Source organism: Macaca mulatta, chromosome 17 (assembly GCF_049350105.2).
Source record: "Macaca mulatta isolate MMU2019108-1 chromosome 17, T2T-MMU8v2.0, whole genome shotgun sequence".
NCBI lineage: Eukaryota > Metazoa > Chordata > Mammalia > Primates > Cercopithecidae > Macaca > Macaca mulatta.
The window spans coordinates 20,682,871-20,699,924 of NC_133422.1; the positions used below are offsets into that span (position 1 = coordinate 20,682,871).

Genomic DNA, 17,054 nt, shown 5'->3' on the forward strand with positions numbered 1-17,054 from the left:
CCCTCTCCTCTTTGCTCCCATGAAACTGTGCCTTCCTCTAGTACAGCAGGTCTCACATTATAAACAATACTTAAAGAAGTTTCTCTCACTAGACCATAGAAGCTCATTGATGGGGTAGGAACTGTGTGTGTAGCCCTACTATGTAGGTACAGTGTTCAATAAAGTTCTGCTCAATAAAATAAAGCTTCTGAAAAGACCAACATTTTGTCTCCCAGACCTTAAGACCATGGCAAGTACCACGAGGAGCCTCGTTACTTAGTAGAGTTGATCTTTAGTAGCTAAAGTGGGTCAAACACTCTGGGTACAGAGTCCTGTTCTTTCCAAGTGTTGGGCTTATTACTTGTAGGTTTTTTAAAAGACTGAGTTCAGGCCAGCCTCAGTGGCACAGTGGCTATAATCACATTGCTTTGGAAAGCCCTGGCACAGCAGCCCTAGCTACTCAGAATTCTGAAGTGGGAGGCCAGGACTTAGAGGTTACAGTGAGCGACGACTGAGTCACTGCACTCCTGCCTGGGCAACAAGTGAGACCCTGCTTCTGTGGGAAAAAAAAAAAAACAAAAGACTAAGTTCAATAAAGTTTTAACTTAGAAAATCAAATCTGTACTTACACACACACATAAAAATAGCCCTTATGCAGGACACATATGTATCTTTTACCTACTTTTACACATTGATTCTAATTCTTCAATTGCTTGTTCAGTCTCCTGAATTTCTTGGTAAATGGCTGCAAGAGGTGCCAACTCAGCATGCCTTCTGTTCAAGGACCTTCGGTTCTCTTCATTCACAGGTATATGCTGCAGACATTGCTCAAGTGTTTGGTACTCCTTATTCAGGTTCTCCATATATTTCTGTAGTGCTTTATGCTTCCAAAGCATCTTGGTGTCTTGATGGCAATATCTCCTGGGCCGATTCTTACTTAACAGATGAAAAATGCAATTCCTGTTTTGTCTAAAAACTTGCAGCCTTGTATCAAGATGTATCTGTCTAAATCGATGAGAATGGAGCTGGATGTGACACTGGAGGTAACCATTAAGAGATGGATGTCTAAAAAGCCAAACACACAGGTGACGATTCATCTCAGCATCTGAAATACAATAAACACAGTCTTTAAAAAAAAATCAGCTCTAAAGATACATGCATAATAAAGCTGGAAGGAACATCAAGAAATCTTGTTTCATTTACTGCCTCAGCCAGCTCCAAACACAGTCTTAAGGTGATTCACAGAGTCATTTTCTAAAGTTTGAAGAAAATATTATTATCTTGTATAATTCTTTAACTTTAAGGATCTAGATATCCAAGGAAGTCAAGTAACTTAATCATGACTATTCAGTCGGCTGGATAGAGACAGAGCTGGTATTAGAATGTAAGTTGCCTGTTCAGGACTCAGTAATTTTCACTCTCAATTCTGCAATCACTTTTCAAAAATGCTTCCCTTTTAGCTGAGATCCTAAAGGAAGAAAAGTTCAAGTATTAATAGACCAAGAAAGTAGGGTTGGTGAAAAGCCCTACAATTATATTAAGTGGTGTCAATTATATTAAGCAAGAAAAGCAAGGAACAAAATAGAATCTCAATTACATTTAAAAAATATTCTATAATATATAGTATACATGTAAAAAAAGAAAAAAAAAGCACATAGAGTATTTTTTAAAAAGAATGTTAAATAAGAAACATACCAAAATGTGCTGGGCACAGTGGCTCATGCCTGTAATCCTACAACTTTGGGAGGCCGAGGCGGGCAGATCATCTGAGGTCAGGAGTTCGAGACCAGCCTTGCCAACATGGGAAAACCCTTTCTCTACTAAAAATATCAAAACAATTAGCCAAGCGTGATGGCATGTGCCTGTAGTCCCAGCTGCTTGGGAAGCTGAGGCAGGAGAATTGCTTGAACCTGGGAGGCGGAGGTTGCAGTGAACTGAGATCGCACCACTGCACTTCAGCGTGGGCGACAAAGCAACACTCTGTCTCAAAAAAAAAAAAAAGAAACATACCAAAATGTTAATAAAATGATCTCTAGTTGTGAGATTATGAATACCTTTTGCTTGCTATTTTTTCTACTTTTCAGTGTTTTCCAAGTCTCTTGCACATATAGCATGGAATACATTCATAATCACAAAAAAAGATTAGTTTAAAAAATTACAGGTTAGGTGAAATTGGCTGTGTACAATAATTTTGTTCTCCTCCCCTCCAACAGAGATAATCAAGAGCTAACAAAAGTACACAATGGTCTTACTGAGTAAGAAAGGGAGAATATAAAGTGTTCTAAGAAAAACACTTTGCCCCTAAAACTCTGAGGTTCAAAGTTGAAATAAGGGTCAAGCCACGCACAGTAGCATGCATCTATTGTCCCAGCTACCCAGGAGGCTGAGGCAGGAGGATCACTTGAGCGACGAAGTTCAAGGCCAGCCTGGGCAACATAGTGAGACTCAACTCAAAAAAAGAAGGATCAACATTTATCAAAATCAACCTTTACTTTCTCCAGTGATCCTACTATGCTAGGAGGTGCATTGATATATTAGCTCATTTGTTCACTATAAGCCTGTTAACTTACCATTATCACCTAGGAAATAAACATTCAGAATGGTCTTTAAAATATTCAGTTTCCAGAGTTCTACTGATAGATTTTAGGATAGTGCATCACATTATTAAAAGAACTGTGGAAGAAAGCACCAATGGCCAGCTGTCACAAACATTACACTCCACCACCCCCATATTTCAAGCACGTCAGAGAAAGTGTGTCCATTTGCTAACAGACAGAATAAAAGGATGACAAATACATGTTTGTACGAATACTTATTGCTAAAATTTCCATTTTAGGAACAGAGTAGAATGCATAATTTTCAAGGTCATGAATCTCAACATTAAGGAAACAAACAAAAAAAAAACCAAGATGTTTGCTCTCCAAGGTTAACTACACTTGGGAACAGCACGACTTCTCCATTACTCATCACAGTAACAGTATTACTGTGATGCTTTGGGGAAAGTTCTAAGTGTAGGCAGGTCAGAAGCGACAGCCCGCGGGGCAGCAGCACGGGCAAACCATGCTGTGTAACTCAGTATATGGAGTGATTCCATAAAGAGGTAATACAAGAGGCGGCGGCGAAGATCAGGAACGAACTGTGCACAGTACCTAAGAAAAAGAACAGACGTCAGCTCTCTTTACTGAGGTCGGAACCTTCAGAGACCCGCCACATTTCAGCCCTACAAACCCGAAATCACGTTGACTTCCTGGTTCACTTCTTCCGGGTTAACACACGCTCCCGGTCCCTCCTCCGCAACGACCTCTCTCCGAAGGAGTAGTCCTCGAGCATGCCTAACAATGGACTAAAATGACAAAAATGAGCTAAATGAGAAAAATGACAAAACGAGAATGAAATTGTCATGAGACAACCGCCCCCGCGCCGTCCTTATCCAGAACGTGAGCCCAGAGCTGCGGTGGAGATGGTGTGAGGCAGGGAGGGGCCAAGGCGGGACTAAACTACATCTCCCAGGGAGCCCACCAAAGAATCCTGGGAGTTGTAGTTTACCTTGCCGCAGCCTCCAACCCCCTCTATCCACTATCCAGCCAAAGGTGGAGCTTTTGGTTTTCACCATTAACTGCAAACCTAGAAGAGAGATTCTCTACGATTCTGATTAAGAGATCAAGATTTAGAACATATTGCATGTGAAATTACAATAATTTCCTTATATATTAGAAGCCCCTAGAGCACTGCTTTCTGATTTTTTAAGAAACAAAGACTCCTTTTTCATCATCCACAAATGTAGAAGATTCTGCGTGTAGTTTCTATACTTTCAGCTTCCATTGCTTCAGAAAATACCTAATGACTAAAGGATGATACAAATAAATTTGTATTTTAAAAGTAGTAACAGGACCCAAAAGTTAGGAGACTGTGTATTTCCACATGTTAGTGATTTTATAATGTTCTTTGCACATGGGAATGTAGGGGCTCAACCTAGATTCATGGCTTACGAACCACTGATTAAGTGAAGAATGAAATCTCCAGTTAATAAACAACTGTAGGAAAATGCAAGCATATTGTCCTACTTTGACTAATCCAGTGGGATCCAGCCCTTGGCTATCACATTTACAGTCTTTCTATCTCCATGCCTCAATTTTTCCTCCTGAAAGAAAAGGCAAAAAATGTTCCATATTACTGACTTTACAGAGTATTTTCTTAGATTATAATCACATACATAGAAAGGAGAATTAACTATATATGCAAAATTATATCTGACATTTATAACCAACTTCAAGGTACCTACTTCTATGTACTAAATACTGTTCTAAATGGTTTTACCTTATTAATTCATCTAATTTTTACAACCTTAAAATACTCATTTTGCAGAGGAGAAAATTAAAGCACATAGAACTAAAGTAGCTTATCCAAGGTAAAAAAACAGTAAGTGATAGAGCCAATATTCAATTAAGGCAATCTGCTTTAATGATCTGTGGCTCCTAAGCTCTGATATAGGGTCTCCCTGCTCCAAAAAGGAAAATAAAACCTTCAATCATGTATTCAATAAATACTGAACACCAGTTATGTGCTATTCACTATTCTAGTCATGAGGATTTAGCAATGAACAGAAAAGACAAAAACCTTTGCCCACATGGAGCTTATGTTCCAGTAGGGGAAAAGTGCCAAAGGATCTACATAAAGTCATTCTCCTAAGTTATCCAAAAAGTTATTTAATTCTTTAATTTGATTTGTGTATTCAGCTATATGACTTGAGTATTATATATAAAGCTTTATTCGCCTTAAAAAATTAGTCTTGGTTGGGCATGGTGGCTCACGCCTGTAATCCTAGCACTTTGGGAGGCTGAGCCAGATGGATCACCTGAGGTCAGGAGTTCAAGACCAGCCTGACCAACATGGAGAAATCCCATCTCTACTAAAAATACAAAATTAGCTGGGCGTGGTGGCACATGCCCGTAATCCCAGCTACATGGAGAATGAGGCAGGAGAATCGCTTGAACACGGGAGGAGGAGGTGGTGGTGAGCCAAGACTGCGCCATTGCACTCCAGCCTGGGCAACAAGAGTGAAACTCCATCTCAAAACGAAACAAAACAAAACAAAAAAAGTAGTCTTACTGCTATGGACTGAATTGTTTATATTCATAATCATGTTCATATTACTAATACTTATTTTTAAAATTCATATATTGAAGCCCTAACCCCTCCAATACATGTGACTCTATTGGAGATAGGGCCTTTAAGGTGATTAAGGTTAGATGAGGTCATAAGAGTAGAGCCCTGACATAATAGGATTAGTGCCTTCCTAAAAAGACACCAGAGATCTTGCTCACTCTCCCTGCCCAAACAAAAAAGAGGTTATATGAGTACCCTGTGAGATGGTGGCCACCTACAAACCAAGAGAAAAGGTATCAGACTGAAACCTACCTTGCTGCCACCTTGATCTTAGACTTCCCAGTCTCGCAAGAGGCTAAGAAACAAATTTCTGTTGTTTAGGCCACCAACTCGGTGGTTTTTTTTTGTTTGTTTTTTGAGGCGGAGTCTTGCTCTGTCACCAGGCTGGAGTGCAGTGGCTTGTTCTTGGCTCACTGCAACCTCCACCTCCTGGGTTCAAGCAATTCTCCTGCCTCAGCCTCCTGAGTAGCTGGGACTACAGGTGTGTGCCACCACGCTCAGCTAATTTTTGTATTTTTAGTAGGGATAGCGTTTCACCATGTTGACCAGATGGTCTTGATCTCTTGACTTTGTGATCCGCCTGCCTCAGCCTCCCAAAGTGCTGGGATTACAGGCGTGAGCCACCGCGCCCAGATTTTTTTTTTTTTTTTTTTAACTAGGGATGGGGGGTCTCACTATGTTGACCAGGCTGGTCTCAAACTCCCAGCCTCCTAAAATCCTGGGATTGCAGGTGTGAGCTACGATGCCCAGCCCAGGCTGTTTTTTTGTTATGGCAGCCAAGTTGTTCCGACTATGCAGAACAACTTAGAAATTTAGAACTCAGGCTGGGCGCAGTGGCTCATGGCTGTAATTGCAGCACTTTGGGAGGCCGAGGCGGGTGGATCACTTGAGGCCAGGAGTTTGAGACCAGCCTAATCAATATGGTGAAACCCCATCTCTGCTAAAAATACAAAAATTAGCCAAGCGTGATGGTACGAACTTGTAATCCCAGCTATTCAGGAGGCTGAGACATGAGACTCACTTGAACCTGGGAAGTGGAGACTGCAGTGAGCTTTCACGCCACCTCACCCCAGCTGGGTGACAGAGCAAGACACTCTCTCAAAAACAAAAACAAAACAAAACACAAAACAGCGAGACCTTGTTCTTTTTTTTTTTTCTTTTTTTTTTTTTTGGAGACGGAGTCTCGCTCTGTCGCCCAGGCTGGAGTGCAGTGGCCGGATCTCAGCTCACTGCAAGCTCCGCCTCCCGGGTCTATGCCATTCTCCTGCCTCAGCCTCCCGAATAGCTGGGACTACAGGCGCCCGCCACCTTGCCCGGCTAGTTTTTTTTGTATTTTTAGTAGAGACAGGGTTTCACCGTGTTAGCCAGGATGGTCTCGATCTCCTGACCTCGTGATCCGCCCGTCTCGGCCTCCCAAAGTGCTGGGATTACAGGCTTGAGCCACCGCGCCCGGCCTTTGTTCTTAAGAAAATAAAAACTTTTTAATATTATCTAATATCCAGTCAGTGTTCAAATTTCCCTGTGTCAGATTTTTTTCTCTTTTTTGTGGCATTTTGTTTGTTCATATCAGGATTCAAAGAAAGTACATACATGCAATTGGTTGTTATATTGTTGGTTTATTTTAATCTTTAGATTCTCCTTTTTTTTTCCCTTGCAATGTATTTGTTGAAGAAACTGGATCCTTAGCCCTGAGAAGTTTCACACAGTTAAGATTTTTCTAGACTTGTGGTATATCATGTGTCCTTTGTTCTCTGTATCTCCTGTAAACTGCTCTAGAAACTTGATCAGATTCAGGTTTAAATTGTTTTTGGCAAAACTACTTCATAGCTGTGGTTATGCTCTGTGGTTATGTGGACTTTGCTTATGGGAGTCTCTTAAACGTTGTGTCTTTTTAAATGATATTAGAAACTCTTAATTGCCTAGATCCGTTTTTTCACTAGGTGTGGCAAAATGGTGATATTTTATTACTCATTCTTCATTGATTAGTTAGAACCTCTATAAAGATAAACCTTGCTTCATCAGCTACTGATTGTCTTTGCTTTGTCCTTTTTTTTTTTTTGCCCAGGCTGGAGTGCAGTGGCCGGATCTCAGCTCACTGCAAGCTCCGCCTCCCGGGTTCCCGCCATTCTCCTGCCTCAGCCTCCGGAGCAGCTGGGACTACAGGCGCCCGCCACCTCGCCCGGCTAGCTTTTTTTGTATTTTTTTAGTAGAGACGGTGTTTCACCGTGTTCGCCAGGATGGTCTCGATCTCCTGACCTCGTGATCCGCCCGTCTCGGCCTCCCAAAGTGCTGGGATTACAGGCTTGAGCCACCGCGCCCAGCCTGCTTTGTCATTTTTAAAAGGAAAAATAAAAACTTTGCTAAAGTAAAAAAGTTATCAAAAGCCAGGTGCAGTGGCTCACACCTGTAATCCCAGCACTTTAGGGAGCCAAGGTGGGATTGCTTGGACTCAGGAGTTTGAGACCAGCCTGGGCAACATGGCAAGACCTTACCTCTACAAATAAAAAAATTAGCCAGGTGTGGTTCTGTGTGCCTGTGGTCCCAGTTACTTGGGAGGCTGAGATAGGAGGATCACTTCAGCCTAGGAGATCAAGGCTGTACTGAGCTGTGATCCACCACTGCATTCCAGCCTGGGCGACAGAGTGAGACACTGTTGGGAAAAAAAAAAAAAAAAAAAAAAAAAAAAAAAGGTGATCAAATTAAAAAGCTCGCTTTCTGAACAATTTCTAGGATTTCCAATTTTTATTTTAATCTTATTATTTCTATTTTTGTAAAGAAGGGGTTTCATCATGTGGCCTACGCTGGTTTTGAACTCCCGGGCTTGAGTGATCCACCCACCTCAGCCTCCTGAAGTGCTGGGTTTACAGGCATGAGCCACCACACCTGGCCTAATCTTACATTTTTTTCACTTTAGTAATACAGCAATTATCTGCAATAGTAGTTAACTTTGAGTACTTATTCTCTACCAGGTAATGCTCTAAATGTGTTAGATTTAACTCACTTAAAAATGACATATCTATGAAGTAGGCTCAGTTGCAATGCTCATTTTAGAAAACTGAGGCCAGCATGGCTAGATGAATTGCCCAAGACTGTGCCCGAGGGACAGTCTAGTGGCCAAAAGGATTTGAACCAAGACAGCTGGGTTGCACTGTGACATTGCATCTGCCCCTGTATTCTGCATCACACTAAACTGCACTATTATTCCAGCTCTCCATGATGTGGCTCCAATCTCGCCTATTTCTCTGTTGTGATGTATCCGTAAAAGCTCCATTCCCTGATCTACGTGGTCTCAAAGTCCTGACCTCGTAATCTGCCCACCTTGGCCTCCCAAAGTGCTGGGATTACAGACGTGAGCCACTGTGCCCAGCCAACAACTATATTTTTATTACAGTTCACGGTCCTTATCTGAAACACTGGGACCAAATATATTTCAAAATTCAAAATATTTGGGGTTTAGAAAGGTTAATGCGGCCAGGTGCAGTGGCTCAAGCCTGTAATCCTAGCACTTTGGGAGGCCAAGGCAGGTGGATCACGAGGTCAAGAGATCGAGACCATCCTGGCCAACACGGTGAAACCCCGTCTCTACTAAAAATACAAAAATTAGCTGGGCATGGTTGGGCGTGCCTATAGTCTCAGCTACTTGGGAGGCTGAGGCAGGAGAATTGCTTGAATCCGGGAGGTGGAGGTTGCAGTTAGCCGAGATCGCGCCACTGCACTCCAGCCTGGTGACAGAGTGAGACTCTGTCTCAAAAAAAAAAAAAAAAAGCAAATAACAAAAAGAAAGGTTAATGCATATCCTAAGCATTGCTTAACACCTCAGCAGGCCCTGGGGAAGCACTCTGCAACCCTATACATTACTATTTCTCCAGTGAAATATATGAACTTTTACATCAAATAGGATAAAAAAAGATATAAATAATTGACATCAGTCCAGGTCAGGTTTGCCTGCCACATATTCAGTTTAGGTCAAATTTGCCTACAGAACAAGTTATAAAAAAACCTTAAATTTTTAGAGATTTTGATTTTTGAATAGCAAATAAGATTTTTCAGTGATTTTGCATGTGGCAAGTCAATATGCTGAGACACTGGGTTGCAGCAGAGAAAGAGGTTTAATCACAGGGACCCTGAATAAGGAGATAGGAGGAAACCTCAAATTCATCTCCCTAAGGAGTTTGGGGCTGGGGTTTTTAAGGGTTTTGGAGTGGGCCGAAGTTCGGGCATTGTTAATTGGTCAAAGAGTGCAGGGTGAAGTCATGGGACAGGGAGATGAAGAAACTATGTTCTCTCTAGGTGCGCTGGCTCACACCTGTAATCCCAGCACTTTGGGAGACCAAGGTGGGTAGATCACCTGAGGTCAGGAGTTTGAGACCAGCCTGACCAATATGGCAAAACCCCATCTCAACTAAAAATACAAAAAACTGGCCGGGCGCGGTGGCTCAAGCCTGTAATCCCAGCACTTTGGGAGGCCGAGGCGGGTGGATCACGAGGTCAGGAGATCGAGACCATCCTGGCTAACATGGTGAAACCCTGTCTCTACTAAAAATACAAAAAACTAGCCGGGCGAGGTGGCGGGCGCCTGTATTCCCAGCTACTCGGAGGCTGAGGCAGGAGAATGGCGTGAACCCGGGAGGCGGAGCTTGCAGTGAGCCAAGATCGCGCCACTGCACTCCAGCCTGGGTGACAGAGTGAGACTCCGTCTCAAAAAAAAAAAAAAAAAAAACTTAGCCAGGTGTGGTGGTGCATGCCTGTAATCCCAGCTACTCAGGAGGCTGAGGCAGGAGAATCACTTCAACCCAGATGGTGGAGGTTGCAGTGAGCCGAGATCGTGCCACTGCATTCCAGCCTGGGCAACAGAGTGAGACTCCATCTCAAAAAAAAAAAAAAAGAAACAATGTTCTCTATGTTCTCACACTGATTCAGTTCTGTGGGCATCTTCAAACTGGTTGGCATCAGCTATTCCACTGAAATTCAGGATCTGAATACCATATTAAGCAATTCTCAAACAAATTTCTTATTATTCTAACATCAGAGATCCTATCTATAAGAACAATGGGGTTGTAAATTAATCCTTAAATAAAAGCCTTATAATTCTAACATCAGAAATGCTATTGATACAGGAATTAAGAAGAAATCACTTAGGCAGATAGTAAGGTAAGTAATGGTAAGTAACCAAACACCATTTCATATTTTACAATGCTTCCTGTGTAATTTTTATACCAAATAAGCCAAATTATGTCATTTTTGGACTTTAGGGAAACTAATGTCTTGAAGGATTAATTAGGTCAAAAAAAGACATAATTTGTAATTTGATTTTAGAAAGTTTGTCAAATATCAAAGGTTTAAACACATTTGATATCACAGATCATTGTAAAATAAGTTATTCTCGGGAGGCTGAGGCAGGAGAATTGCTTGAACCCGGGAGGTGGAGACTGCAGCAAGCTGAGATCACATCACTGCCCTCTAGCCTGGGTGACGTGGCAAGACTTCATCTCAAAAAAAAAAAATGAAGGAAAAGAAAAAGAAGCCATTTCTTTTAGACCTTTAAAAAAACATTTTAGCATCAGGCTACAACAAACAGAACTCAAGGGGAAACAAAACTTATATGAGCTGAAAATGAATTGAAGAAGAGTGTTACTATTTTACGTCCTTTAAAAGGGGAGAGAGGTTGGGCGCGGTGGCTCACACCTGAAATCCCAGCACTCTGGGAGGCCGAGGCGGGCGGATCATGAGGTCAGGAGATCGAGACTATCCTGGCTAACACAGTGAAACCCCATCTCTACTAAAAAATACAAAAAATTGGCCAGGCGTAGTGGTGGGTGCCTGTAGTCCCAGCTACTCAGGAGGCTGAGGCAGGAGAATGGTGTGAATCTGGGAGGCAAAGCTTGCAGTGAGCCAAGATAGCGCCACTGCACTCCAGCCTGGGTGACAAAGCGAGACTCCGTCTCAAAAAATAAATAAATTTAAAAAAAATAACTAAAAGGGGAGAGAAAACCAAAAACAAGATGCAATACAAATTGAACTTTCTGTTAAAAAAATTAAAATCTCCTGTAATTTATTGAGTACATCAATCCTTTAAGAAAATTAATTTTATTGTTCTAACTAATTATTTAGCGTATAAGTGTTTTCAAGCCCAATCCCTAGAGAGACCATTGTAATTTCTCATTAATTTTAGACAACTTGATCATATAAAAATTTTTGGGTTTTTTTCTTATAAAGCCTCTTATTGTGACTTACACAGACCATTCATGACATGCTTGGACTTTCTGGTTTGACATTAACATCCCTTTTTTTTTTTTTTTTTTTTTTTTAACAACAGTCATTTTATTCTAGGACTAAATTTGCCATACAAGATTCTTTCTTATTTAAAATTATTTCTCTTTAAGTGTTCATACCAAAAACAAAACAAAACCTCTTTATTTTTATAACTTTCTTTACGTCTCTCTTATTTCCTGGTTCCTTTTACTTGGGTTTTGTTTTGTTTTGTTTTGAGATGGGGTTTCACTCTTGTCACCTAGACTGGAGTGCAATGGTGCGATCTTGGCTCACTGCAATCTCTGCCTCCTGGGTTCAAGCGATTTTCCTGCCTCAGCCTCCTAAGTACCTGGGATTACAGGTGTGTGCCACCACACCTGGCTAATTTTTGTATTTTTATTAGAGACAGGGTTTCATCATGTTGGCCAGGCTGGTCTCGATCCCCTGACCTTGTTATCCACCTGCCTTGGCCTCCCAAACTACTGGGAATCCAGGCATGAGCCACCACGCTTGGCCCTTTTACCTTGTTTTGTACATAACCTTTAAATAAGCTTGCAATTAGACAAAAATTGTTCACTTTTTAAAAAAAGGGCACTTTTTTATTAGAATGTTTTCCTACAATATATTTTTATTAGAAAATACCCAAATAACAAAATATCTATTACTTAATTTAATATAATTTTATATTCTAAATTATGATGAATTTTTCTACAATTATCCCATTACAGTTACCTATTTACTTTATTTTAAACATTTACTTATTTTAGTTATGAAAACTGCAATAGTCATGATTTAAAGTTATGAAAACACCATTGCAAAATTATAACTGGGACAGTGACCTAACTGACTCCATCTTGCTTCTAACCTCCAAGCTGTCCTTGTTCATTCCTGAGCTCAGGCCAAACTAACTTTGGGAGGAACTTAGTTTATAGTTTAGCTTTGAAACAAAGATAACAGTCCCTTCCCAAAACAAACTTTACTGCCTGTGGACTAGACTGCCTAAAGCCACAAGATTAGAAGTTATGGTAATCTTATTAAATTTAAGATGTAGCTATTTTCATTAAACCAATATCAATGTCTTATTTATTAAAAATGACATAAGCAAAGTTTATTCTGTCTTGGGCTGGGTTTATAGTTTTGTAACCCCTATGCCAAATTTTGAAACTTTACAGTATTTGCTTAGGATAATTATGAAATTTATTGATTAATAAATGCAAACAAAAATTTATGTTGGCAATTTTTAAGACATTTCTAATATCACTTTACCAATAATTTTAAAGCTAGCTTATTTATTAGAGATTTTACTTAAGTTATGTAAACTTGAAAAAGCATTTGACTAGTCTTTTTTCCTGATTAAAGTATTTGATTCACATATTTTTATTTTCTTAATTAATTAGAGCTCTTTTAGATATTTTCAGTAGTGAAACATTGCGTACATAACACATAAATACATAGACATATAAGGGATGCTGATAGAAGTACATCTTACAGATTCATAAACAGCTATTTTTCCTGTCTTATACTTTCAAATTCTTGCTAACCTGTCTCACTACCCTAGGCAGTTGTTAGCTAAATAGCTTTAAATTTGCATATTAAAGGAAACAACTTAGGTGAAAATCAAATAGCAAAATTTACATGATAAGGTACAGAGAGAAAAAGTCTGGTATGCTAGAGAAAAAATGAATTTAATTGCTAATTAAACATAAAACTATAGAAATTATAAAGGCCTTTATGATTTTTTATTTTTTAATTTAATTTACTTTTTTTTGAGATGAAGTTTCACTCTTGTTGCCCAGGTTGGAGTACAATTGCGTGATCTCAGCTCACTGTAACCTCCACCTTCTGGGTTCAAGCTATTCTTCTGCCTGAGCCTCTCAAGTAGCTGGGATTACAGGCATGCGCCACCATGCTTGGCTAATTTTTTGTATTTTTAGTAGAGATGGGGTTTCACCATGTTGGCCAGGCTGGTCTCGAACTCCTGATGTCAGGTCATCCACCCGCCTTGGCCTCCCAAAGTGCTGGGATTACAGGCCTGAGCCACTGTGCCCAGCCTAAAGACCTTTTAAATACACACACACACACACACACACACACACACACACAAACACACACCATATAGCTTTTACTTCAAAACTTTGGACATGAGATAAATACAAATTCACTGGCTTGCAAAAAACCTGTTGGATCCAAATAATGCTTTTTATCTTAACAGACAAATAACAGCAGATTTAAAGCAGGCAGAAAAGAAAATATAAAGGAGAACTTAGGAACTCTAGAGTTTGCAGGTTGACTTTAGGGCTCTTTTTCCTTAATGTAAATGTGCACAAAGACCATAATTACTTCCATTTTACATAAACTCTGGCAAGTACAGATGCCATGAAACCTATAGAATGCTCAAAAGGGGGTCATTCTCCTTGCTTTCTCCTTATTCATAGATATTTGTTTCCCACTTTTTTTCTTAAAAGGAGGAACAGAGCTGTGGCCTAGGGTTTTTGTGTAGTGGATTGATGTGTGCTGCTTGTGGGCAGGACAACACAGTGTGTCACCACTGAGCCATTTCCACCTTCTTTCATGTTTTAGTTTCTCTCTCCAGAGGTCTCTGACCTCTGAGAGGGCTTAAAACACTTGGTGATCAACACTTACATATGTGTTTCCTGGACGAGCCTTTTTAAAAACTAATTTTTGTTTGGGATTTTCCAGTAGGGCCACTGCACATCACAGGGGTCAACCCCCCAGACACTCCCACAAAGCCCTTGGTCACCCAGGGGTGCCTTTCTGCTGGAAGGAGCAAAAGCCCTTTCTCTTTGGAACCGAGAAAACTCAGTCTCCTGTTAACCTGTTAAAACAACCATTCATTTCCTCATGCAAATACGCACAGACAAGCTGAATTGAGATGAACTTGGGGAGAAAAAGGAATAGAGAAGACCCTTTAGAAAGCAGCTCTGAACTAGAATCAGGATCCTTAAACAACAACTTCCTAGGAAAGAAAAAAAAAAACAGCCAAGACCACTTCCAGTAAACTGTGCTCAACCACTCCTAACTTTGTAGCTCTCATCTCCCATTACACACACCAAGGTCAAATCCTTTCACAGTGCAAAGTAATCTGTGGTACCCCCAAAGCCAAAGAGATCAGTTCATGTAATACAGAAAAACAGATGTTTAGACCTAAGAACAATCTGCTCATGACTCTTGAAACTTTACAAAGAAAACAGAACACCATAAAAAGGGTCAGTGGTGCCTTTGTTCTGAATTCTTTACAGGGATTCAAGTCATTAAAAGCCTTCTTTAGATTTTTTTGGTACTGCAGATGGCAAAGGGGAAAGGAGGTATAGGGTGGAAGAAAAGTAAATGAAAGAATATTTGTTTGTTTTTTAAGATAGGAAGCAAACACAGAAACCAAGCGCATGATTTTTTGGTTTTTGTTTTTCCTCTTTTGCAGCTGTGAGGAATTTTAGTCAAATTAGAGAGATTTTATTACCCATAACGTGGAATTCTCACTCAGAATTGACCAAGTGAGGTAGAGTTGGTGAACTCTGATGAGAGAAAGACTGTAACAAACAACAACAACAAAACCCAACAATATGATCACTGAGCACTCTAATGGTAAGGAGAAATTAAGACGAGCTTATTGTTAAACTTCAGTCAAGACAAAATCCTAATTCAGCTACTTACCTAGGGATGGGTCTCAGGCTAAAGACTGCCTTCTACCATCCTAGAAGGAGGAAAAACACTTGACCTCATCTTCCCTGCTGGGTGCGAGTTCAAACTGCATAAAGAATTTGCTTACCTTCCATCATCATGGAAGCAGAAAATTTCGCCTTCCTTGTTGGAAGCAAGTAAAATGCCAAAAACGGGTGGGGGGGGGGTCTTGGTAGTTGCACGGCAAAATAAACTTTAGATCTTGACCAAATTTTGGGAGATCAGGGATTTTCTGGAGGGGGTGCTCCCAGACCTCAGCAAATTGTCCCATGGATTTGAGCCATAAAGTTACCTCATGCTGGTACCAACCACCAACAGGAAATTTGTCAAAGGTTAGAGGCATCTTCACTCAGAATCCCTGCATGGTTACCAAAATGTGAACCCCAAATATCTGAGACAGGTCTCAGTTAATTTAGAAAGTTTATTTTGCCAAGATTGAGGACGTGCACCTGTGATACAGGCTGAGGAGGTCCTGATGACAAGTGCCTAAGGTGATCAGAGCATAGTTTGGTTTTATACAATTTAGGGAGACATGAGACATCAATCAATGTATGTAAGAGAAGCTGGTGATGCCTGTAATCCCAGCACTTTGGGAGGCCGAGGCAGGCGGATCACCTGAGGCCAGGAGTTCAAGACCAGACTGATCAACATGGAGAAACCCCATCTCTACTAAAAATACAAAATTAGCTGAGCATGGTGGCACATGCCTGTAATCCCAGCTACTTGGGAGATTGAGGCAGGAGAATCACTTGAATCCGGGAGGCGGAGGTTGCAGTGAGCCAAGATCGTGTCATTGCACTCCAGCCTGGGCAACAAGAGCAAAACTCCATCTCAAAAAAAAAAAATATATATATATATATATATATATGTAAGATGAACATTGATTTGGTCTGGTAAGGTGGGACAATTCAAAGCAAAGGTGGGACAACGCCAAGCTGGGAGAGAGCTTTCAGGTCACAGGTAGATAAGAGACAAATGGTTGCATTCCTTCAGTTTGTGATTAGCCTCTCCAAAGGAGGCAATCAGATATCCATTTGTCTTAGTGAGTCCACGGGTGATTTTGAATAGAACAGGAGGCAGGTTTGCTCTAAGCAGTTCCCAGTTTACTTTTCCCTTTAGCTTAGTGATTTGGGGACCCCAAGCTTTATTTTACTTTCACAGGAACAATGGGGATACATACAAACGGTCACTATCTGGTGCTATGTGACTTTTGGTTACAAGGAAGTAGGCTAAAGTACTGCTGGATTAATGGTTAATTATAACTATGTTTCTGTCCAGAATTCTTGTTAACACTGTGAGGTGACTTTAATGACATCCTCCAAGAGCCTCACGTTTCAGCTCAAGAGGATGACTTATTTCCTGAAAACACACTTTCAAACTTATTTTTTTGTTCATACTGCTGAAGCATGCTTTAAAAAGGTAAACTTATGACCCTTGTACAAATATGAAGTTGAACATGTGCCAAAATGATTAATTTATTAATAAATCAGAAAACCGGTAGATTTTATAACTGGTTAAAGAAAATGCTGCCGGGCGCGGTGGCTCAAGCCTGTAATCCCAGCACTTTGGGAGGCTGAGACGGGCGGATCACGAGGTCAGGAGATCGAGACCATCCTGGCTAACACGGTGAAACCCTGTCTCTACTAAAAATACAAAAAAAACTAGCCGGGCGAGGTGGCAGGCGCCTGTAGTCCCAGCTACTCAGGAGGCTGAGGCAGGAGAATGGCGTAAACCTGGGAGGTGGAGCTTGCAGTGAGCTGAGATCCGGCCACTGCACTCCAACCTGGGCGACAGAGCGAGACTCCGTCTCAAAAAAAAAAAAAGAAAATGCCAAGACACATAAGTACACCATAAGGAATTCTGAAAGAAATCTGTTAAACCCCTTTCCTGTTTGCCCTGAGAATACTTGCTGGCGGTGCTTGCAGCTGGAATGTTTACCCCGCGATATTTTTGACATG

The 17,054-nt window shown here is 40.8% G+C and overlaps 1 protein-coding gene and 1 long non-coding RNA gene across 5 annotated transcripts in view; one reads left to right on the forward strand and one right to left on the reverse strand.

Moving 5' to 3' along the window:
- Positions 1-3,451, reverse strand: part of MTRF1 (mitochondrial translation release factor 1) — a 46,616-nt gene extending 43,165 nt beyond the window's left edge. The window contains exons 1-2 of one of the 4 annotated variants that reach the window (XM_015120894.3): positions 3,208-3,451; positions 662-1,084 (exon numbers count right to left, since the gene is read on the reverse strand). In XM_015120894.3, coding sequence (XP_014976380.1) covers positions 662-1,076 — 415 coding nt within the window. In that variant the 5' untranslated portion in view covers positions 1,077-1,084; positions 3,208-3,451. 4 annotated transcript variants of the gene reach the window in all.
- The window catches only part of LOC114673428 (uncharacterized), a 176,548-nt gene that overhangs the window by 136,134 nt on the left and 23,360 nt on the right, over positions 1-17,054 (forward strand). The gene's annotated exons all lie outside the window — the stretch shown is intronic.